The 21481-nt window shown below is 50.1% G+C and overlaps 1 protein-coding gene and 1 long non-coding RNA gene across 4 annotated transcripts in view; one reads left to right on the top strand and one right to left on the bottom strand.

The window, feature by feature from the left end:
• Nucleotides 1-21481, top strand: part of ITGA10 (integrin subunit alpha 10) — an 80320-nt gene that overhangs the window by 9067 nt on the left and 49772 nt on the right. Inside the window, exons 2-3 of the mRNA XM_075908365.1 lie at nt 11255-11366; nt 21006-21115. Coding sequence (XP_075764480.1) covers nt 11255-11366; nt 21006-21115 — 222 coding nt within the window. The remainder of the gene's footprint in view (nt 1-11254; nt 11367-21005; nt 21116-21481) is intronic.
• LOC142819730 (uncharacterized) lies at nt 11355-20980 on the bottom strand. Of its 3 annotated transcripts, none has more exons than XR_012897543.1 (3): nt 20746-20980; nt 16238-16532; nt 11355-11570 (listed from the first exon to the last, which is right to left on the bottom strand). It is a non-coding gene; the product is annotated as an uncharacterized LOC142819730 (long non-coding RNA). The 3 variants fall into 3 exon arrangements; XR_012897542.1 differs by lacking the exon at nt 20746-20980 and adding an exon at nt 17329-17930; XR_012897541.1 differs by lacking the exon at nt 20746-20980 and adding an exon at nt 16859-17098.

The following is a 21481-nucleotide window of genomic DNA, read 5'->3' as shown; positions in this document are numbered from 1 at the left end:
CACGGGGCTCACCACGCGGCCCGCGGGTGGGATCCTTTGAACATGGCCACCCCGGGAACACGCGCCACAATGGCGTCTCCCAGGCAGGGTGAGCATTGAAAGACACAAGCGGGCGGACTGGCTGGAACAGACGGGTACAGGATGTCGGCATTTCCAGTCACCAGGGAGTAGGGTTGCCAGATGGTTTCAACAAAAATACCGGATACGCTTGACATGACATCACAAACGTTTCTATTGTCTCAGTTCTATTGTCTCAATTTGTTTCCCGAACGGAAAGCTCAAATACTGGACTGTCCGGTTCAACACCGGACACCTGGCAACCCTACCGGGGAGGAGGTGCTGGGAGCACCAGGGTATTGTGGGAAGTGCTTTGTATTCATAACTGTCAGTGTGAACGACGTTATTTGCATATATTTGCATATATTTTGCATGTGTATGCAACCACACATAAGTTGCGGCCCTCGGCATGCGCTGTGAGTATCATTGTGGCCCCTGGGGCTTCCAAAGTGGAGTCGCCCTGCTTTACGGCATGAACTCAAAGCCAGCTTGTTCTTTTCTCTAGAAGCGGTCTCAGTGCACCAGATGGGACAGTGCACCACACCCAGGGCCGGACGGAGGCATGGGCGAGCCGGGCAGCTGCCCAGGGCGCCAACTGATGGGGGGCACCTGATGGCAGCTGTAAGGGGCGCGCGGCGTCCCTTACAGCTGCCATCAGGCGCCACACGCCTAGCTCCTGCAGCGCCAGCCTGTCCACATCCCCGCAGCGCCGGCCAGCAATGCCCTTCCCCCCACGGCCGTGGGGCCCTAGAAGGCCCGGCGCACGCCAGCAGCCATGGCCAGGCTGAACTGGGCCGCATTTGTGTCATGCACCCCAGGGGCAGGCCCCAGGCTGCGCGCCAGCGGCCGTAGCCGGGCCGCGCACGCGCTGTGCGCCCAGGGGCGGCGCCACATTGCCAGAATGCCTCTGGCCGGCCCTGACCACACCCAGCAGGGGTGTGGGTCGCAGCTGCTCCCGTGACTGGCCTGTGCTCAAAACACAGCCTATCGGCTAGCGATATCCAAGCGAGCTCGTCCACGCTAGCTCAGGTGTTACACAATCCACAACTCTGCCGTCAGTCTCTAACGATGCACCGGGACAGATTCGCAGACAGGGCTCGCTGAAACCCCCTTGGAAAATGCCCTGGGGTTTTTGTAAGGAAACGCGGAGCAAACTTTTCATTTGCTTTCTTTCTTTCATTGAAATTTTGCAGGGAAATACTTGATTCTTTTTTTTTTTTTTTTGGATGAAAAAGCAGCAGCAGCAACTGTAACATTTAAGCGGTCGTGTTGGAAAAATCATAACTCGGTCAGAGGTTTCGGCGACTTTTTTAGGATGATGATTTTGATGAAAACCAGCTTGTCCTGAATGTGACAGCGGGAATTTTTTTTTCAGGGGAGGGGTGGCTACCCTGCTCCACTCATCTTTGAAGAGCAGGTTGGCCTCCTCCCACCCCTGCATCCCCGCCCTCTGGCAAGCAATGGAGCAGATCGCTTCACATCTGGAACTGCTTTGACTCTTCCCATCCTGCCCTCCCCATCTCGCTCCCGGGGATTGGCGGGAATGAGCTGAGGTGGTTTGAGAAATTCCTTGAGGATTTTTTTTTCTCAAAGAGGGAAATATTTTGGCAAATCAGATGAGTCTCCCTGGGGATTTTCTTAGGCTTCTTTACAGCTCCCAAGCCTGCCACTTGCTTGTGGCGTAGCCAGCGCTTAATTTTATTGTGATAGATTTTGGGATCGCTCTTTTATAGAGACTTAGATTTAGATGCTCCTTTGCCTAGAAGCAACCCGTTTTCCCTACCGCTCTCTGTCCTACGCGAGATATGTAACTCTGCCATGACACAAATTCTTTTCCCTCTGCGCCTTTTCTTTCCTCCCGGGGGAAATCCAATCTAAGATATACCTTGAGCTGGTGCTTATGGGGGGAAACTGAGGCATGAGATGGGCAGTCTTGCTGTATTCGGTATTTCTGTTTTCCAAAGCCCCGGCCATTAGAGTCACGTGGTTCAATGAAAACCACGGCTTTTCTTTCAAAACACAGAGCTTCTGGCCCTCATGCTTGCAAAGAAAAGTCTGACCTGAATTTAATCATAAAGGTTCACAAACTTGAGGGCAGAATGCACTCCAAGGCATTCAAGAGATGGCCCTACATTGTTGGTGGCATGGGAGCTACATACATGGCACGCTCGCCTAATTCAGGTGTCGGCAGAAGTGTAGACGCTGAGGCTCAATTTAGTCAAGCAAAGCCATGCCAGAACCTTCAGATTTATACCATACCCGGCTCTTTGCACACCTAACCTGCACTCCCTGCTTCTGAATGCTCCGAGAGTGGTTTCCTGCTGCCGCCCCTCTGCTAAAGACCAGTCTCTGCTGCGTGTAGCTACCTACGCGGTTACTATAGAGCTAAAATCGATAACACCATTTTCGTACTTACGCTGCCCGAGTGGAAACACAGAAGCGTCTTCAGTGGAACATGGAAATGTTAAACATTGGCTATCTCAGCATACTGGGATGATAATGCAAATCTTCCTAGAATCCCCTAAAACTGGAAGGGCTATCGAGAGGTCATCGAGTCCAGTCCCCTGCCCTCATGGCAGGACCAAGCACTGTCTAGATCATCCCTGATAGATGCCTGTCCAACCTGCTCTTAAATATCGCCAGTGATGGAGATTCCACAACCTCCCTGGGCAATTTATTCCAGTGTTTAACCACCCTGACAGTTAGGAAGTTTTTCCTACTGTCCAACTTAAACCTCCCTTGCTGCAATTTAAGCCCATTGCTTCTTGTCCTATCCTCAGATGCCAAGGAGAACATTTTTTCTCCCTGCAACCCCTTCTAGGTACTTGAAAACTGCTCTCAGGTCCCCTCTCAGTCTTTTCTAAACTAAACTAGCCCTATACTTTCTGTCATCCCTTATAGCTCATGTTTAAGACTTTTCATCATTTTTTGTTACTCTTCTCTGGATCTTCTCCAAATCTTTCTTGAAATGTGGTGCCCAGAACTGGACACAGGTACAAAAAAGCTTGGCACATTACGTTATTTTTATTTTTTTGGCAACTGGCAAATCCATTAAAAAAAAACCAAACCAGCCACACTGGTCAAATTTCAACCAGGTGCTAACCCTGAGATTGTTCAGTGTTTATGGCCAAGGGCACCAACAGCCTCCATGGGCCCCTGAGAGGCCCAGCAGTGCACTCTTGGAAGGGGCGGGGCTTTGGGAAGAAGGGGCGGGGCTTTGGGAAGAAGGGGCGGGGCTTTGGGGGAAAGGGGCGGGGCCTTAGGAGGAAAGGGGCGGTGCTGGGACAGCCAGCCCTCCACTCCACTCCCATCCTCACAGCCGCATGGAACACTGCTGTGCGCCTGGCAGTGATTTAAAGGGCCGGGGGCTCCGGCCGTGACTGCTGCCTCAGTTGCTGTGGGCCTTTTGAATTGCCAGGCCCCTGGGCAGCTGTCCCCTTTTCTCCAGCTCTCTGTGCCGCCTCCACAGCCCCTCCATACTGCTGTCTCTATCAGAGGCAGCAGCACGGAGCGGGGAGAAGACAGGGGAGAACTTGGCTCCCCCGCCGTGGACAGGGTGGCAGGCAGGAGCCGGTCTGCACAGAGGCAGCAGTGTGGGGTGGCAGGGGGCTCCCCGGGAGTGGAGCTAGGAGTGCACTGGCTGCCGGCCCCACCCTCAGGGACCATCGAATAGTTGTGGAACTGATAAGCTTTCATGTGGTTACACGACTGTTCAATTGATGTCTGACATCCCGACTATAACTCCAGAGGGGGTGGCCGAGTTCGTCTGGGACAGGAAAAACTTAAAAAACAACAAATAGCCTGGCAGCACCTTAAAGACTCACAAACCATGTAGATGGGATCCTGAGCTTTCGTGGGCACTGCCCACTTCTTCAGAGGGTTGCGCCCACGAAAGCTCATGGTCCCATCTACATGGTTTGTGAGTCTATAAGGTGCTGCTAGACTTTTAGTTGTTTTTTAAGTTTATCCCTGCTATAAACACTGACAAATGCATCCTGAGCCCCCAGACGGTTGAGACCCGCTGCTCTAGTGTGTTGCGTACTCACTGCAGGACTCCCGGAGTGGATTCCTTCCAGACCTGGGTGCTGTCTCTTAAATATACTCAGCTTTAAAGAGAGCAATAGCCTACGAGGTTAATTGGCAGCTCTGAGCTGGGACCCACAAGGCTTTTGGCCCTGGGCCAGAGCAATTCTCCAAACTATTTCAAGACAAGGAGCTGTTTTTCTCCCTTTCATTTGCGTTTCCTAAAATACCCGTGCGGGCTAATCTCCGAAGCTGGCTTCACGGGGCTGCTGCTGGCTCGCTCGCCAGCCGCGCGAGGAATTTGCTGCGTGTGCGCGTGAGCCGGCCGAGGCGAGGGCGCTCTGTTTTCAAACTACACCCTGCGTAATTGCTGCTCTGTTTTCTTCTTGAGGTTTGCTGTGAATCTGGGGCACAGCCGGCTCCCGAGACAGAGGAGTTACTGTGCATGGGACATGGCCTCCGCCCTCGCCTTACACATCCTCCCCGAGGCAGGAAGTAAACTGCCCCGCTCTGCCCTGCCAAGCTGAAGCCTGTCGCTAGGGAGGTTGTTATGATCTCAGTTTGGAAACTATAATTTCAGGACGACTCCTCCAGTCTGGATCCTCGCTGACACCCATGCACAAAATGCATCAGATGCTCTTAAAGCTGGCTACATTATGGGCTTGATTTTGTAGTCATAGCAAGGCCCTTTTGACGCTACCCCGTGACGTAGTGGGGGGGCTGTCTGCTCTGTGACCCGGGGTCCCCCTGCGCTGTGATGGGAGATTTTCACTGACTCTCCTAAATGTGTATTAACCCAGGAACCCAGGGTCAGCCTCCCAGGGAGGGAGACAAAGGGAGGAGGGCAGAGACCAACACCTGGCTGGGGGGCAGGGCTGGAAGAGAGTTTTTTAGTTTCTGTCTGGTAGCATGGAGGAAGCAGCCTGAGCAAGGGGCTGGGATTTAGGGGCCCAGTCTCCCCCCATCTCAACAGGGCTGAGGCATCCTAGGCCTGCCCTGTAACCAGATTACATCTGTGCTGTGCTGTATCCTGGAGAAGCAATAAACTCCCTCTATTCTACTGGCTGGCGGAGTCTGTTCGTGCCACTACGGGGGTGCAGGAGATGGGGGAACCCCAATGTGCCGTCACACCCTGACAGTGCAAAGCAACCTTAAAACTAATGTTAATTACAGTCTCTCCCACCTCCCGCCTTCGGTGTACATGAAACCAGGCCCTGTCTATATCACAATAATGCACCCTCCCTGGATTTCACCCAGGAGTGAATCAGAAAGCGCCGAACCCTTTTCATGCTCCGCTGCTGTTTTCATGGCTCCTGTTTTCGCCCTTTGCTCAGTTTTGGCTGGTGCAGTTCATTCAGTCACTTCCACCTGATGGTTTGCGGTCAGTTTCCTTTCCTCAGCCACCTGGATTGGGTTTGAAGCTGTTTTATTAAAATGGTCTAGTCATGCAGTGGATTAAAAGGCTTCTGGGTCCTTGTTCCCCAAGGTGGGGCAGAGCGGTCTATTGAATCAGAGAAAGAGGCTGCGAGGGCATTTACGATATTATTTTTAAAGGCAGGAAAATAAAAATGAAACTAGAATAAAAATGGATCGCGAGGCAATCGTTCTTTTCTTTTTTTGCCGTTAGTTGCTACGTTCACTATTGCGACGCCCCTTCCCAAATACGATACTTCCATGAATACACATGAAGCACTTTTATGCGTCACTCCAGTGTCTTTGCTCCATTGATAATATGATTCTGATCAGGTGTTTTTTCACACCTGCTTTTACTGCCCAACTTGTTTTCCAGTGACATGTTGTTTTTAACGTAAAACTTTTCATTTTCTTCCATTTCACACAGTTGATTAGACTGTGGGAAAATTAATAAAAGCCATTTAAAAGGGTGACCCCACCTTGACCTCTGGATGCATTTTTTCCCTTTGCGGTGCAGCGGTAGAAAGGCAGGGCTGATTTTTCCCTACACGAACATGAGGATAAATTGAGATTCGTAAAGTGCTTCGGAACTGGGATGTGATGCAAAGCAACACTGAGGATCTGCAACGCAGGGAGGAACCCTGAAACTGCAAGGCGTTTAAGGAGATGGGATCAAATGATCACTCTTGCTAGCACAAGCCCAGCTCACAAGGGCTGATCCCATATTTCTAAAATGTGCCACAGTCGTCTTGGACATTAGAAGAGCCAGAGTATCTCGCATGTCCCATGCAAGGAGTCAAGCAACACAGCATCTCTTTGCGCCAACTTGAGAACAGCTTCCACGACTTGAACTGACTTATTATAAGAGCTGGCTGGGGACTAGGGTTGCCAGATGTCCGGTATTGGCCTGGACAGTCCAGTATTTGTGGCCTCTGTCAGGTAGTTAAACAAAACCCGGAAAATACCAGACATGTAAAATGTCCAGTATTTTCTGTTTTTTCTTGGACAGAAGGCCTCTTGGAACATTCTTCCCTTGCCACATTTGGCGGGGGTGCGGAGAGTGGGGGGGATTTAAAGGCGCATTGACTAGTGTGTTTTTTGCTCAACAACTTCGTTCTTTTTTTGCTCAACAATTTTTTTCTGGCCATGTTCGGTATTTTTTGTGATAGTATCTGGCAACCCCACTAGGGACCTGAATTGCTGAACCCTGAGAAATGCGGACGGGTAGAAACATTGTTGTAATTGTTCCCACGGGAGTGGAAATCTAAAAGGTCCCTTGAAACCATCATTCTGAAATTTCCGTTTGGGATTATTCCAATGTTTTGCCCCATGAGCGTGGCTGCTTTTTGCTTTGACTTTTCTGTTCCACCCTTCAGAACGAAACAATCTGAAATATAGTTGAAATGTGAAGAGAAAGCAAAACGTGGCATTTAGAGAGGGCCTTTTTGATTGATTATCCACAGCTTCCCAGTGAAAAATGTCTTCAAAATTAACACGGTCCCATGCAATATTTTGCCAAAACTGCTTTTTGCAATGGAAAACGGGCTGAATCTACGTTTTTGTTGACCGGGCCTAGTTTGAATGGTAGAAAAGGGATTTCATTGGAGACTGTCAGATTCTGCTGTTCTCTTGTAGGCTTTGCAGGCAAAGGGCCTCCGGACACGGCCGTGCTGACTATGCTCCTGAATTATCAGGTCCACTCCCCATGGTTTGTGTCTCCGATTGTCGTGTCCTAAGTATGCCCCGTCTCGAGGCAGTGTGGCCCCATGGCCACAGTCTGTAAATTAGTCCTTGAGTCGCACGGCCTAATGGCCAGAGTCGACAAAGTAGCCCTTGAGTTGCAGGGCAGCACGGCCCAATGGCCAGAGACCATAACACAGCCCCTAGGGGTCAGGGAAGCACAGCCTAATGGCTGGAATCTCAGGAGGTTGGGACCCTATCAGTGGCGGGGGGGGGCGATCCCACTCAGCGAGGAATTCCACTGCAACACGCAGCGCTCATGCGAGCTGGAGATACCACTCGCACACTATCCCTGGGTCACTTCCTTACAGTTCTGGCGCTGGGGTGATCCACATAGTTTCGGGGTCATCGGGCTCCACAGCACCAGTCCCCTCCTGAGTCTGGAGGCTCGATATAGTCTCCATCTCCCGCTGTCTGGGCTTCTGGCTGGTCCACCTCTGGAGCTCCTCTACTCGGTTCTTCCTCTCCAGTGTCCAACCCAGACTGAGATGAGCTGTTCCCTTTTATACTAACTCAGCCATTGGAGCATGCCCAGTGTGGCTGGGCGGGACTTCCTCCGCTCACAGGGCATTAATCCATCCTGGCCCAGTGCGGCATATGCATACCCTGTCACGCCAATCCATGCCCAGGCAGTAGGGTTGTCAGATGGTTTCTGAAAAAATACTGAACAAAAAAACAAAACAAAACAAAGGGACCCAGAGAGTTGTTAAGCAGCATGGCCCCTTTAAGAAACACTTTGCTTTTGAGGTGTACCGGTAGTTCGGAATAGGAACCTAGTCCGAACTACCTAGTTCGAGCCCCGTGTAGCCGCGCTACATGGGGTTCGAACAAGCGGGGATTTAAAAATGGCGGCTCCCCGCTTATGCAAATGAAGCCCAGGAAATTCAAATCCCGGGCTTCATTTGCAAGTGCGGTATGCCTACATTACCCCCCTAGTTCGAACTAGCGGGGTAGTGTAGACATACCCTAGCAGAGTAACAATCACAGGGCTAGGGCACGTCGGCGGGTGTTGGTCTCAGCTCCACGGCAAGCTTTGTGTGACCTGGAGTAAATCACTTCCCCTGCCCTTCTGTGCCTCAGTTTCCCTGTCTACACTTTAAAGGCTAATGCTTCCCAGGGTTGGTGTGTGTAAATACCTGTGTATTTCACGCCCCTGGCCTGACCCTTTGTGTCCTACTAGCTCCAGAGGTCTCTCCACTGACCATTATGGGGGCAGGGGCGGGCTGGCTGGATCTCACAGTTGTCCTTTCCAGCCTGGGAATCTGTGTCACCGGCAGGGAGTCCAAACACAAGTCTCTGCTTAGCATTCTGGTGCCCTGCCATCGCTGGGTAGGCCGGGGCCAAGCCTGGGCCTGCTTTCCAGGATTCAGCGCAACCCCCGAAGAAGGCAGGCGTTTGGCAAGCCCCGAGCCCTCGCCCTAGGGAAGGCCTCTCGGGCCGGCTGCCCAAAACAGGCCCCTTTTCGAAACCTTCGCCCGCCGCCAAGCAAAAGCACCAGCGATGGGGGCAGCCGCGGAGTGCGCTCTGCCAACTGGCCGGGAAAGGACGTTTCCTGTGGCTGGGGGGGAGGGAATTGTCAGCACAAACTCAGCCTAGGCCGTGTGTGTTGCCAGCTGCTGTTTGCGTGTCCTCCCTGGGGCCAGTAACCTGAAGCAACCCAAGCTGGGAAGAGTCTGAACATTTCTTTGAGGGCTTTGGCTGCCTGGCTGGGGGCGTGGGTATTTTAGCACCTGGTTGCAGGGTGCACAAATCTTTCCATTCTCCCAGCAGTTCATGATATAAGAGTCGTAGATTCTGAGTCCAGAAGGGACCCCTGTGATCGACTACCCTAACCCTGGCCCTGGCACACTCGGGTCCCTAGAATCTCCCCCAGATTCCTGCATCCAGCAGACCAGATGGATTTATTGTGAGCATATAATTTTGGAGATGCTGGAGAGTCAACTTTGGACACGTCACTTGTGCCCAGAGTCTCAAAGATATTTAGCCACCTAATTCCCAACGGAGTTATCTTGGAGGATCAGGGCCTTTGCTTCTTTGGGCCTCAGTTTCCTCCCCCCCCCCCCCCCCCACGTTTTTTCTCTTGCCTATTTAGACTCCTAGTATTGTAGGACAGGAATCATTTTACTCCCGCTTGTTCTTTGCTGAGATAAAGATGGGGTTTCACTACGTTAACATTCTGATGTGGATGGGACCATTGTAGCTTCAACATTTGTCAGCTGGCTGCAGGAATTGACTTGTTCAGTGTTTCTCAACCCTTTCTGATAAAGTACCCCTTTAAAAAAAATTGTAAGTATCCCCAGTACCTACAGTTGTCAGACACAACATTTTTCTCTCCCGTTGCAACACATTTGTTTAATCAACTTAATAGTCGCCGGGCGGGCGATGAACTTTTGGGATGTAAAAAGTACAAAAATAATAAAACATTGTAAAACTTAAAACAAAAATTCAGTTTTCTCCAAATTTCAGTTGTGAGGACGTACCACCCAGACTTCTCTCAAGTACCCGTAAAGGTACTAGTACCACTGGTTGAGAAACACTGACTAGTTAAAACTGTCTGTGTCCTGTCTACACTAGGATTAAAAAACACAGGGTTTTGTTGTGGTTGTTTTGTTTGTGTTTCTTCTCATGTGGAGTCCTGCTGCAGTGGGGTTTTGATCAGGAATACTAAAGCAACCAAGTAACCAAAACTTTCTGGTTTCTAGGTCATTGCACTGAATTTCACTAAACAATTGCATGAAAAAATGTACATGGAAGGAAAGTCATTGACTGATTCTGCTCCCATTAGATCTGCTTTGAAAGGCAAAAAGGGCAACACATTGACAAAAAAATATGCCCCACATGTAACTCATGCAGCGTCATCTTCAGCCACCACTGAAAAATCCCTCGCCAAATGTAGTCACTTCCTACTTGAAACGGAATTTTTCCATTTTTTTCTCCTCTAAATAACAACAACAACAAAAGCCCCCGCAAACATCCTGTTTGGGCTACATGAAACATTCCAGAGTCAATTCCAAATGATCTTCTGAAATGAAATGTGTCTGAAATGTTTGGTTTTGTTTCCTTTTTCAGCTCACGCTATTTGCCGAATTTGCAGGTCGTTTCCGTGCTGCACAAAATACAGTTTTCAGCTAATTTACGATTTGCATCATATTTTAAGTTTTTCTTGTCAGTTATAACAGCTGGAGACTTGATTCTTGAAAGCTGAGATTCCGGAGAACGATTGAGAGTTTTGTCGGTACCTCAAAATCGGTGTTTCTTAAACTATGCTCCATAGTATACTGGTGTGCCGCGAGGCAGTCAGAGGTGTGCCACGGAGGACAACAGAATTCAAAATGGCTGCCCTTAAAGGGGCAGGTGACTTTTTTTTTTGGCTCAATAACTTTCCCCCCAATCCTTCCCCCTCCTCCCCTGACCTTGTTTTTTTTTTTTTTTTGCTTAACAAAAAATCCTTGGCATCCCTCTGTGACGGCGGGTTGGGGGTCCCCCGTCTCCTGCACCCCGAAATGGCACAAACAGACTGCACCAGCCGGTGGAATAGAGGAAGTTTATTGCCTCTCCAGGATACAGCACAGCACAGATGGAATCTGGTCACAGAGCTGGGCTAGGATGCCTCAGGCCCCCTTGAGATGGGGGAGACTGGGCCCCTAAACTCCAGCCCCTTTCCCTAGGCTGCCTCCTCCATGCTCTCAGACAGCAACTCACTAACTCTCTTCCAGCCCTGCCCCCCAGCCAGGACAGCATCCACCTTCCTTTGTTCCTCTCCATGGGGGGTGTCTGGCTATACTGGTTTGCATAGTGACTCATCCTGTTTTGCTGGGTCCTGGTACCCACGGCAGCAGTGGGGGTTACCCCAGAGCCAGCAGCATAGAAACCAGCCAGGTACCCCCACTACGTCACACCCTCATAGAAAAATTGGTGTTCCTTGGTCTTAAAAAAAAAGACTGCTCTAAGTCTTTACAGATACCTCCAACTGTGGAGGTCTTTGAATTAGACTAACACTGTCTGCTCTGTGTCTCTCTAGGGCTATGCAGGTCTTTCAACATTGATGTGAAGAAACCCCGGATCTTCCAGGGCCCACCGGAGGCCCAATTCGGTTACAAAGTCCTGCAACACGAGGCCGGAGGGGAGAAATGGTGAGTGTTGAAAACATTACACCTGCCACAGCAGTTCCAGGGGGCAGGCCTTTGTGAGAATTGTCCAGGGGCTTGTGAGATGGACGGAGGTGAGGTGAAGCAGTAGTTGCATGTGCTTTTCATAAGCTGCATTCCCAATCTGAATCCACTTTCAGGCCATGACTGGAAAACCAGTGTAACTCCTGTCTGAGATAGTTCTGCTTCCTGTGGAAGGAGAGACCTAATATTACTTATGTGCATTCCCCAAAGTGCCTCGTGTCCGCACAGAATTTACAGTCTAAACCAGAGCTCCCCAAATGTGACATGCCCCTATTATGCTTATAAGAAACAGGCAGGATCTTTTTTAAGTGAAAAGGCAACATGCTATGTTCATTGAAAACACTACGGCTGTGTCTACACTGGAGCGATCTTGCGCAAAAGCGGCCACTCTTGCGCAAAAAACGTGCTGCCTGTCTACACTGGCCATGTGTTCTTGCGCAAGTAAATTGACGTTCTACTGTATGAAATCAGGGCTTCTTGCGCAAGAACTATGATGCTCTCGCTCAAGGAATAAGCCCTCTTGAGCAACTGTTCTTGCGCAAGAGGCCAGTGGTGACAGGCAACATGAATTTCTTGCACAAGAAAGCCCGATGGTTAAAATGGCCATCAGAGCTTTCGTGCACAAGAGAGCATCTACACTGGCATGGATGCTTTTGGGCAAAAGCACATGCCAGTGTAGACGCTCTCTTCTGGAAGAGTTTTTGCAGAAGAAATCTTCCGCAAAAGAGTTTTTGCGTGAGAACGCGCCAGTGTAGATGTAGCCTACATGAAAAGCAGAATATCATTCATTCATGCACATGCCACACACACACACACACACACACACACACGTTGTTCTAATGTTGTTATAGTTACCAAGTTACCAGACTGTCGTTTGGACCAATCTAGTGGCCGGCTAGTGGAAGAGCCAGGTTCTGTTGGTCGCGATCTGATGCTACGAGGCTTTGCAGGGTGAATCCAAATTTCCATGGCAAAACACACCATCTGGAGAGTAGCTCTTCCCCCTGCAAGTCTGTGGGTTTTGCTTCATCGTGTTGCAATCAATTATTCCTTAGTGAGTGTTTATCTCAAGATTTCGCTCATCGTCCACCTCCATCAGCATTTCCGACGACAGACTTTGGGAGTCCCCACATTCGGGTTTCGATTAGGTCGTGTTATCTTGTTCTGTTTTCGGGCGTGCATGCCTCATCTTCGGGGTTGTCGATTGGCCCCTCTATCATCATCAGGTACAATGGGCGCAGCTACGCCTCTCCCTCCTCCCTTGACCATCTGGATCTGGCAATGACCTCCACACTTTCCTCTTTCTAGGCACACAACCTTCACTCACGCAAACATGGGCGGCGGTGAAAGCCCAGCTGTGGAAGGCAAGCCGAAGGCCTGCCCCTTCAACCTGAGGCCTTGTCCCATCCCCCAAGACCATGCTCCTTCAACAACCTCCCCGCCCCCTCCTTGAACCAACCCCCACCCAACCCCAGCTGATGGCTGGAGCTGCCACATGGCCTTCCCTGGCTACTGGGCTGCCATGCGGCACGGCCCCAGCCCGTCCCAGGCAGCTTTGCAGTGTAGGCAATTTTGGGAAGGCAACACCTACCCTTGCCTGGATTATCCCGCCGCCCATGCACACTAACCAGAATTACACTACTTCTTTGTAACACAGGAGTACTACAGCACATTCTGGCTGTGTCTAGACTACATGCCTCTGTCGGCAGAGGCATGTAGATTAGACAGATCAGCAAAGGCAAATGAAGCCGCGATTTAAATGATCGCGGCTTCATTTACATTTACATGGCTGCCGCGCTGAGCCGACAAACAGCTGATCAGCTGTTTGTCGGCTCGCCGCTAGTCTGGACGTTCCCCCTGTCGACATCAAAGCCCTTTGTCAGCAGCCCTGTTATTCCTCGTGGAATGAGGTTTACCGGGGCTGCCGACAAAGGGCTTTGATGTCGACAGGGGGAACGTCCAGACTAGCGGCGAGCCGACAAACAGCTGTTCCTTTCGACTACTAGGAAAGGGGACGGCTGGCAGGACCCAGCGAAACATATCCCATGATCCCAAACATTCTACGTTCTGTATTCTACTTCTACCTTACACCTAAGATACCGGATACATCAGTGACGGGCAACCAGGGGACCAGGGGCTGCAAGCGACTCCTCAGGGCTCTGTGTGTGGCCCACGAGACGTTTTGTTTGTCGGTGCCCACGCACAGCGTCGCTAGATTCCGCTGGTTTTCGTCCGCATCGGTTTTTTTCCTCCCTGTGTTACTAAAGTGGCACGCAGGCACGTGAAGCCAGGGCAGGTGAAGGGAGGGGTGGGCGTATTGCGCACCACACTGACTGTGCGCGCTTTCTGCAGCCAATCCTAGCGCAGCTACGGTTCCGTCGCCCCCCCCCCCCCCCGCACATTCTAGGCATGCGAGCACAGTGAGCGAAACTGCCCTGTCCTGGGAGACCGTCTTGGTTCCGACAATCGTGCAGCCCCCTGAGATGCCAGGGGGCCACGCGTGTGGCCCGCTCGCTAGCCCAGGTTCCCCCTCATAGGTATACATCATGCAACCATCATATTTTGGCTACATCCCCTGTACCGAGAGGAACCTTCAGAGAACATAAGAACAGCCGCACTGGGTCAGCCCAAAGGTCCAGCCAGCCCAGTATCCCGTCTGCCGACAGTGGCCAATGCCAGGTGCCCCCAAAGGGAGGGATCACAACAGGGAATCCTCACATGATCCCTCCTCTGTCACCCAACTCCAGAGAAATAGAGGCCTGGCTAATAGCCACTGAGGGACCTAACCTCCATGAATCTATCTAGCTCTTTTTTGAATCCTGTTAAAGTTCTAGCCTTCACCGCATCCTCTGGCAAGGAGTTCCACAGGTTGACTATTTTCTGCGTGAAGAAAAACTTCTGTTTGTTTGTTTTAAACCTGCTGCCTATGAATTTCATTTGGTGACCCCTAGTTCTTATATTGTGGGAATAAGTAAATAACTTTTCCTTATTCACTCTTTTCATACCAGTCAGAGGCCAGGCCTGGGCCAACCCCCAGAGGAGGTGGAGAGGGGTTGCCGCCTAGCCCCGCCTCATCCTCAGCTATACTCTGGTCCCACCCATAACCACATCCCTGACTCCTGGTCCCAGCCCCTAGCAGTGGCTTTTTCCCCAGCCCCCCTTCTGGCCTCAGACCCACCCCCAAGTCTTGTCCATGCTGACCCTGGCTCCAGCCGGGGCAGGGATGGGGTAAGTTTGGAGACCACTGATCTAGACAGATGAGACAGGCAAAGGATGGGAAGGGAAACTGAGGCAGGGAGAAGGGAAGTGACTTTCCCAAGGTCAGTGGCAGAGTTGGGCCTGCAAGCTGAGTCATTGCCCAATGCTCTAACCACTACACAATGCTGCCTCTTGACCATGGCGAGCATTCAGAGCTGGGAGAGACTGGATAAGCCCTCTGCACTGCACGGTCTGGTCTCAAAGTTCCCAAAGGGAATCAAAATCAGACACTCTGCGCTGAAACTGAGGGGGCTCCCCTGGCTTTAATTCTAGCATCTGTACTGCAGCCATGCCCGGGAGCCGGGGAGGAAGGAGCCTGACCTGTAGCTCTGATTTCCCCAAGCGCCCATCGACTGTTTAACCAAATAAAAGGAAATTCCAAGCAGCCCTGACTCGCCTGCTGCTTGAAAATGACTCACAGAAGAAGGAGGAAAAAAAATAAAAATCTTCTGCGCTCAGGAAATCCAACTGTTATGCCAATGGCAGGGACTGGGCGGCATAATTATTTGACACGAAGGTCATCTGAGAACAGGAAACAAGCGCCATACAGGGGGGGCTGGAGCAGATGGGAGTGGAGTGGCTGGCTAACAATCGTCCGTGGGTGTTTGGAGTCTTGCCACGTGGGTGTCTGGAGTCTTGCCACTGCGGCCATCTCCCTGCTGAGCTGGGATCCAGCATCAATATTCAGCATGCCTATGAGCTCAAAGGACATCTCAAACTCGCTGTCCATTAGCTGAGGGGCCGGGTCACCGAGCCGTTCCCACTGGATGGACAGACACAGCCCCTCTGGGCTGCCCATCTCAGCAAGAGATGCCAAAGAGAGCACAGGCTGTAGGTAATCAAGTCCTCTCTCTTAGCTGCAACAAGGGGGAATGATATGATTGTGAAGGTTAGACCAGCTTTCTCGTTAAAGCTCAGCTCTTTCCAGTGCTCTAACAGCTGCGTGGTTGCTCCGATTGCCTTGAAACAAACAAAAAGGGAAGCGTTTCTTCACACAACCCACATTCACTTGTGGAACTCCTTGCCGAAGGATGTTGTGACGGCTAAAACTATAACAGGGATTAATAAACAATTAGGTAATTCCCTGGAAGTTCAGTCCATCAATGGCTATTAGCTAGGATGGGCCGGGGCGGTGTCCTTTTCTCTATCAGAAGCTGGGGATGGGCAACAGGGAAGGATCACTTAATGATTCCCTGTTCTGTTCATACCGTCTGGGGCACCTGGCATTGGTCAGTTTCAGAAGACAGGATACTGGGCTACATGGACCTTTCATCTGACCTAGGATGGCCATTCTTATGTTCTTAATTTTGCTGTCCCTCCTGGGATCACTGGAGAAGGTTAGTGACCCGAATATAGAATCATTTGACCTAGGCGGTCCTCACTCCAAAAAAAACCTGGAAAGATAGCATGTGCCGGTAAGCTAAAGCGAGACTGTCCCTATGAAAAGCATCTAGGACTGCCACTCCTCTGCACATGACCACACCTCTCTCACCCCCAAGAAAATGTGTCTCCAACTCCGCATTCTTTGGCTAACGGTCCAGCTCATGGACAAAACAAATCCCTCCAGATCTTACCTGGTTTCCCTCCTGGGCTAAATTTGGGGCTTAACATTGCTGGTCCTGCTCTGAGCAGCCATGAGAGCCTCCACTCCGCGACAGAACTTCCATTGAGGCCAGAAAGGGCAGTCAACCCACTCCGGTTTGGAACTCTTCCCCCAAACGTTGATCCCCCTTAGAGTGTGAGACTGGGCTGGAACATGTAGCGCTTGTTGAAAAAAGGAGGGGGAGGGACCCTCCGTGGGAAATGTTCACAACCCCCCCAAATCTGTCCTGTCAGTTTGTCAAAACTTCCAGTGGAACATGTTGACTTCTGTGGAGAGAGAAAAACTTAAAATATTCGACCAACATTTTTTTTTTTTTAAAAAGTCTTTTGGTTTCCAACCCAAATTTTTCAGTTTTCTGACTGAAAAAAAAAAAAAGCTGTCAAGGAAATCAGACACATTTCATACACATTTTGGTTGAGTCAAAAACTCCATTTTCCAACCACGCCACCCCCTCTCCCGCCCAGAAAGAGTTTTGGTGGAAAATGTTTGATCAACCCTAATAAAACGCTCCCAGGCAAATGCCCAGATTCCAAAGGGTTACCAACATATCTGCTGTCTAAGTAAGGACTGGCTTTTTTTAAATGAAACAAACCGTGATGCATGCTGGGAAGTCAAAAGCCGCTGGCTTGGAAGGGAGATACACCAAAAACACACTGATCTAGCTCAAGAACTGTCTTCACAGTGCCTCACGCTTTTTCATCCATTTATCTGGTCCAGGAGGGCTATTGTCTCTGTTTTACAGTTGGGAAACTGAGGCACATAACGGGACATCTCACACTAGTAAAGTTAATTTTGCGCATACACCCTGGCGCCAGGTATCTTTGAGGATCTAGGACGTGACTCTGTTCCTCTGTAGCTCTGTCAGCCGTGCTGCACAACAACTGAAAGTGTGATGACGATTGATCGAACTTGCAGAGTTTGGCTGAACAATCCCCTCCTTTCCAGCCAAGCGCTTTCTTTTATTTTTTTCCTTTTCCTCCCACCCATCCTCCGCCTGTGAGCTGCTTTATCCATTGACTCCTCCTCATGTCAATTCTAGTCCTCAGGGCTTGGAGTACTCACGTCCTCTCAGCTCGGTTTCACGGAGTGTTTTCTCCCTCTTCGTTTGACTCTTCCTTTTTCCTTGCTTGTTTTTAAATCACTCACAGACAGTGGAAACACTCAGGGTTGTTTTCTGGGTGGGAATAGGGCCAGGTAACACTGTCACTCCTGGGCATCAATGGAGTCCTGGTGACTTGCCCAAGATTTTGGATGAACAAGACACCAAAATCTCATCCCCTGTCACACCCCCAGCCCATGTGCCTCAGTTTCCCGCTCTGAACCACCTGGGGTTTGGGCCCTTTCTAATCCTTTCCTGAGCCAGCTGTGTGGAAAATTTCTTCAGCTGGGGGCGTGAGAATCGTCACAGTTCACTGGGAACACGCGGAGCCATAAACTGGGGCAGCGTTTGTAGCTAAAGGAGAGAGGCCAGAATCTATATCCCTGAAAGTATTTTTATCATCTTACCAGACCAGACAAGCAGGGGGCTGGTGTGATGAGGATTCCAGGATGCGGCAGGATTGGGAAAGGCCCGATTAAACCAGGGGGAAGGGGTTTCCATAGCAGGGAATTTCTCTTTCTCTGTGTCTTTCGCTGTGGGTGTCCTGGCAAAGGAATCCTGGCAAACGTTTCCCGGGAGGGTGGATGGGTTTGGGCACATTCGCTGAAACGGATTCGCCTTGCTGGCACGTGGTGGTGAAGGAAGGATTTGGGCGTCTCTCTGGGAGGGAGTGTGTTTGGTGATTAGAACAGGACGAAGCCCTAGCTGGGATGGGTTAGTTGGGGTTGGTCCTGCTTTGTGCATGGGCTTGAACTAGAGACTCTCCTGACGACTCTTCCAAACCTCATCTTCTGTGATGCTATGAGCCCTGGCAATTACAACGTGATCTCTAGTCCAAAGTTTTGCCAGTGACTTGTGGTGAGCCTGTCACCCCCTTCCCCACACACGTGCCTCAGTTTCCCTCTCTGTGCAGTGAGGCTAATGCTGCTCTGCCCTGCTATAAAGGGAGCTTAGAGCGCCTTGTGCTGTGCAAAGTGCCACGTATGGTTAATCAGGAACATAGTGTGAAGGGGGGTGGTCACAGAAAACCCCTCGGAGCTGCTTCCCGGGATGCTGCCAAAGCCACTGACACTCACCTCCTTGTCTCTGGAACTTCTCACCACCCAGACCTGCTGGGTCAGATTTCTTGGTGCCCCCCCAGCCAAGGCCCAGAGCTGAGATAGCCCCCGGAAGAGCAATGCAGACACTGAACCTCTCCAGGTCTGCGGGGAAGGCAGTTTCAGGCCTAGCTACTAGGAAGCCCTTTCCCCAAATGGGATCAGAACCCCAAAGAAATCATTCAGACAAGCGCCCTTTAACAATGAAAGGAGGATGCACACACCAGAGAACAATGATTTACACTGGGCTTGATAGTAAATACAAGTGATTAAGTACAAGCAGTGGACTGTAAGTGGTCGCAAGTGAAAACAGGCAGAGCAAAGTGAATTACAAATTTAAAAGAACAGAAAACACACGGCCAGTTCTAAAACACTAAGGCTACATCTACACTGCCTCGTCTTTGTGGAAGAGGCAATGCAAATGAAGCGCTCATTAGCAACTTCTCGTGCTTCATTTGCATATTCTCTTCCAATGCTTTTTGTGCAAGAGGTTTTTGCGCAAAAACAAGCAGTGTAGAAGGATCCATTTTGTGCAAAACTCCCCTTTTGCTCAAGATCCTTATGCCTCAAAAAAGGAGGTATACAGGTCTTGCGCAAAAGGTTTTTTTGGCGCAAAACACTGCTCCTTTTTGCACAAAAAAACCCTGTTGCGCCAACAGCCTCGGGCAGAGAATAGGCAAATGAAGTACAAGAAGTTGCTAATAAGCACTTCATTAGTATACTCTGCTGGCAAAAGAGACAGTGTAGACGTAGCTTAAAAGTTCAGTGCAAACTTTCCGTAAAACTATTCTTATTTCAGCTAAACCTCCAAGCCAGTGAAGGCCTTTTTTCTGGGGTCTCTGATTCATTCTCTTGGGAGTGGCATGCCAGCCAAAGACCAAGGGCCTGAAAACTTTGCACCCTAAATAGCAGTGTTTCTGAAACTTTTTAAGACTGAGGAACATCAAACAATAAGGCTACGTCTACACTGGCATGATTTTCCAAAAATGCTTTTAACGGAAAAGTTTTCCGTTAAAAGCATTTTCGGAAAAATCACATCTAGATTGGCAGGATGCTTTTCCGCAAAAGCACTTTTTGCGGAAAAGCGTCCGTGGCCAATCTAGACGCAATTTTCCGCAAAAAAGCCCCTATCGCCATTTTAGCCATCGGGGCTTTTTTGCGGAAAACAGTACTTTTGCCCGAACGGGAGCAGCATAGTATTTCCGGAAAAGCACTGATGATTTTACATGAGATCGTCAGTGCTTTTCCAGAAATTCAAGCGGCCAGTGTAGACAGCTGGCAAGTTTTTCCGCAAAATCAGATGATTTTGCGGGAAAACTTGCCAGTCTAGTCACAGCCTAATTGTTTTTATGAGGACCACCAAGTATTTTTTGTTGAGCCCCCCCACAAAAAAAATTGGGAGGGAAATTATTGAGAAAAAAGGGTCAGGGCAAGTTATTGAACAAAAAAAAAAAGGTCTCCTGCCCCTTTAAGGGTGGCCATTTTGAATTCTGTTCTCCGTGGCACACCTCAGACTGCCTCGGGACACACCGGTGTGCTGCGGAACACAGTTTAAGAAACACTGCTAAATAGCCTCCTTTTTCAGCAAAAATTCATTGTCCCTACATTCCACCTTTCCATGGAAAATTACCTGGTCAGACCCTGCCTGTTAGGATGGTCCCATGGCTTCTTAAGACCAGTCATTGCTAAGACTGAAAGGACAAAGGAGGCTTTCGACAGGTGATCACCCATACATAGAGGGTGCGTCTACACTGCAGTGTTTTTCCAGAAAAACAACCGTTTTTCCAGGAAAACAATACTTACGTCCACACTGCTATTGCGTTCTTTCGACAGAAAGTCGAAAGAACAGAGGGGTTTTTCCGACGGCGGTAAACCTCATTCTAGAAGGAAGAAGCCTTTTTCTGAAAAAGCTTTTTTGGAAAAAGACGTGTGTGGACGCAGAAGAGGGAGTTCTTTTGAGGCCTCCCGGAAATAACACAGGTGTCCTGGTGGTCACTCTGTCCAGACTAATCAAAACGTAAATGCAAGAGAGCGTCCAATCAATGCAGACGCTCTTTTGAAAAAGCACCTCGCTTTTTCGTTGGGCTTTTGCTGTGTGGACGCTTTCTTCCGAAAGAAGCTTGCCGTGTAGACGTACCCTGAGGGAAACACCCTTGATGGCTTTCCTTTGCACATTGAAAACCATCAACCATTTCCTCTCCCATATCTCTAACCTTACCTACAAGAATGATACATACCCCAAAATAAGTTATGCAGATTGTAACATTAAGATTAATGGGTTACCTGAGGTATTTTGTTGAGGGTTTCTTGTTGCTTCTCACTTGTGTTTGTGCACAGCCCCCGACTGATTTTTCAGTGGGTCAGCTCCCCTCCCCCCGCCCAACCCAAAAAGGTTCCCCGCCCCGGCTATAAAACTCCCCTGCAAACCTCTCCCTGTCACATCAGTATCTCTTCCTCTGCTGATGTTCCGTTTCCCGCTGTTCTGAGGAAGGGAAGGCCCCGTCTCTGCCGCCTTGACTGTGCTGCTGGTCTTTCCTCCACAGGATGTTGGTCGGGGCGCCCTGGGATGGGACAGCTGACAACCGGAAGGGGGACGTGTACAAGTGTGTCCTGGCTGAAAGAAACAGCTCTACCTGTGCCAAGGTTAATCTAGGTAACAGCCTCTGAAGGCTCCAATCTGTTTGGGTTGAATTTTTCAAACTTGCCCCAAGGGATTTGGAATGCGGGGGGAGTGGGGTACAACTGGAGTACTGGCATCCCAGCCCCCCCAGTCCTGATGCCAACTCTGCCATCCACCCGCAAACCCTAATGCCAACATAACCTTCCTAACTGCACTGGCACGTTCATGCCTGAGAGCTGATTGTCTACATCAGTGTTTCTCAACCAGTGGTACGAGTACCCTTAGGGGTACTCGGGAGAAGTCTGAGGGGTACGTCAACACAACTGAAATTTGGCGAAAACTGAATTTTTGTTTGAAGTCTTACAGCGTTTTATTATTTTTGTACTTTTTACACCCAAA

This window comes from Pelodiscus sinensis, chromosome 24 (assembly GCF_049634645.1).
Source record: "Pelodiscus sinensis isolate JC-2024 chromosome 24, ASM4963464v1, whole genome shotgun sequence".
Classification (NCBI taxonomy): Eukaryota; Metazoa; Chordata; order Testudines; family Trionychidae; genus Pelodiscus; species Pelodiscus sinensis.
The sequence above is the reverse complement of the archived record's forward strand: the minus strand, read 5'-3'. Positions and strand labels throughout refer to the sequence as shown.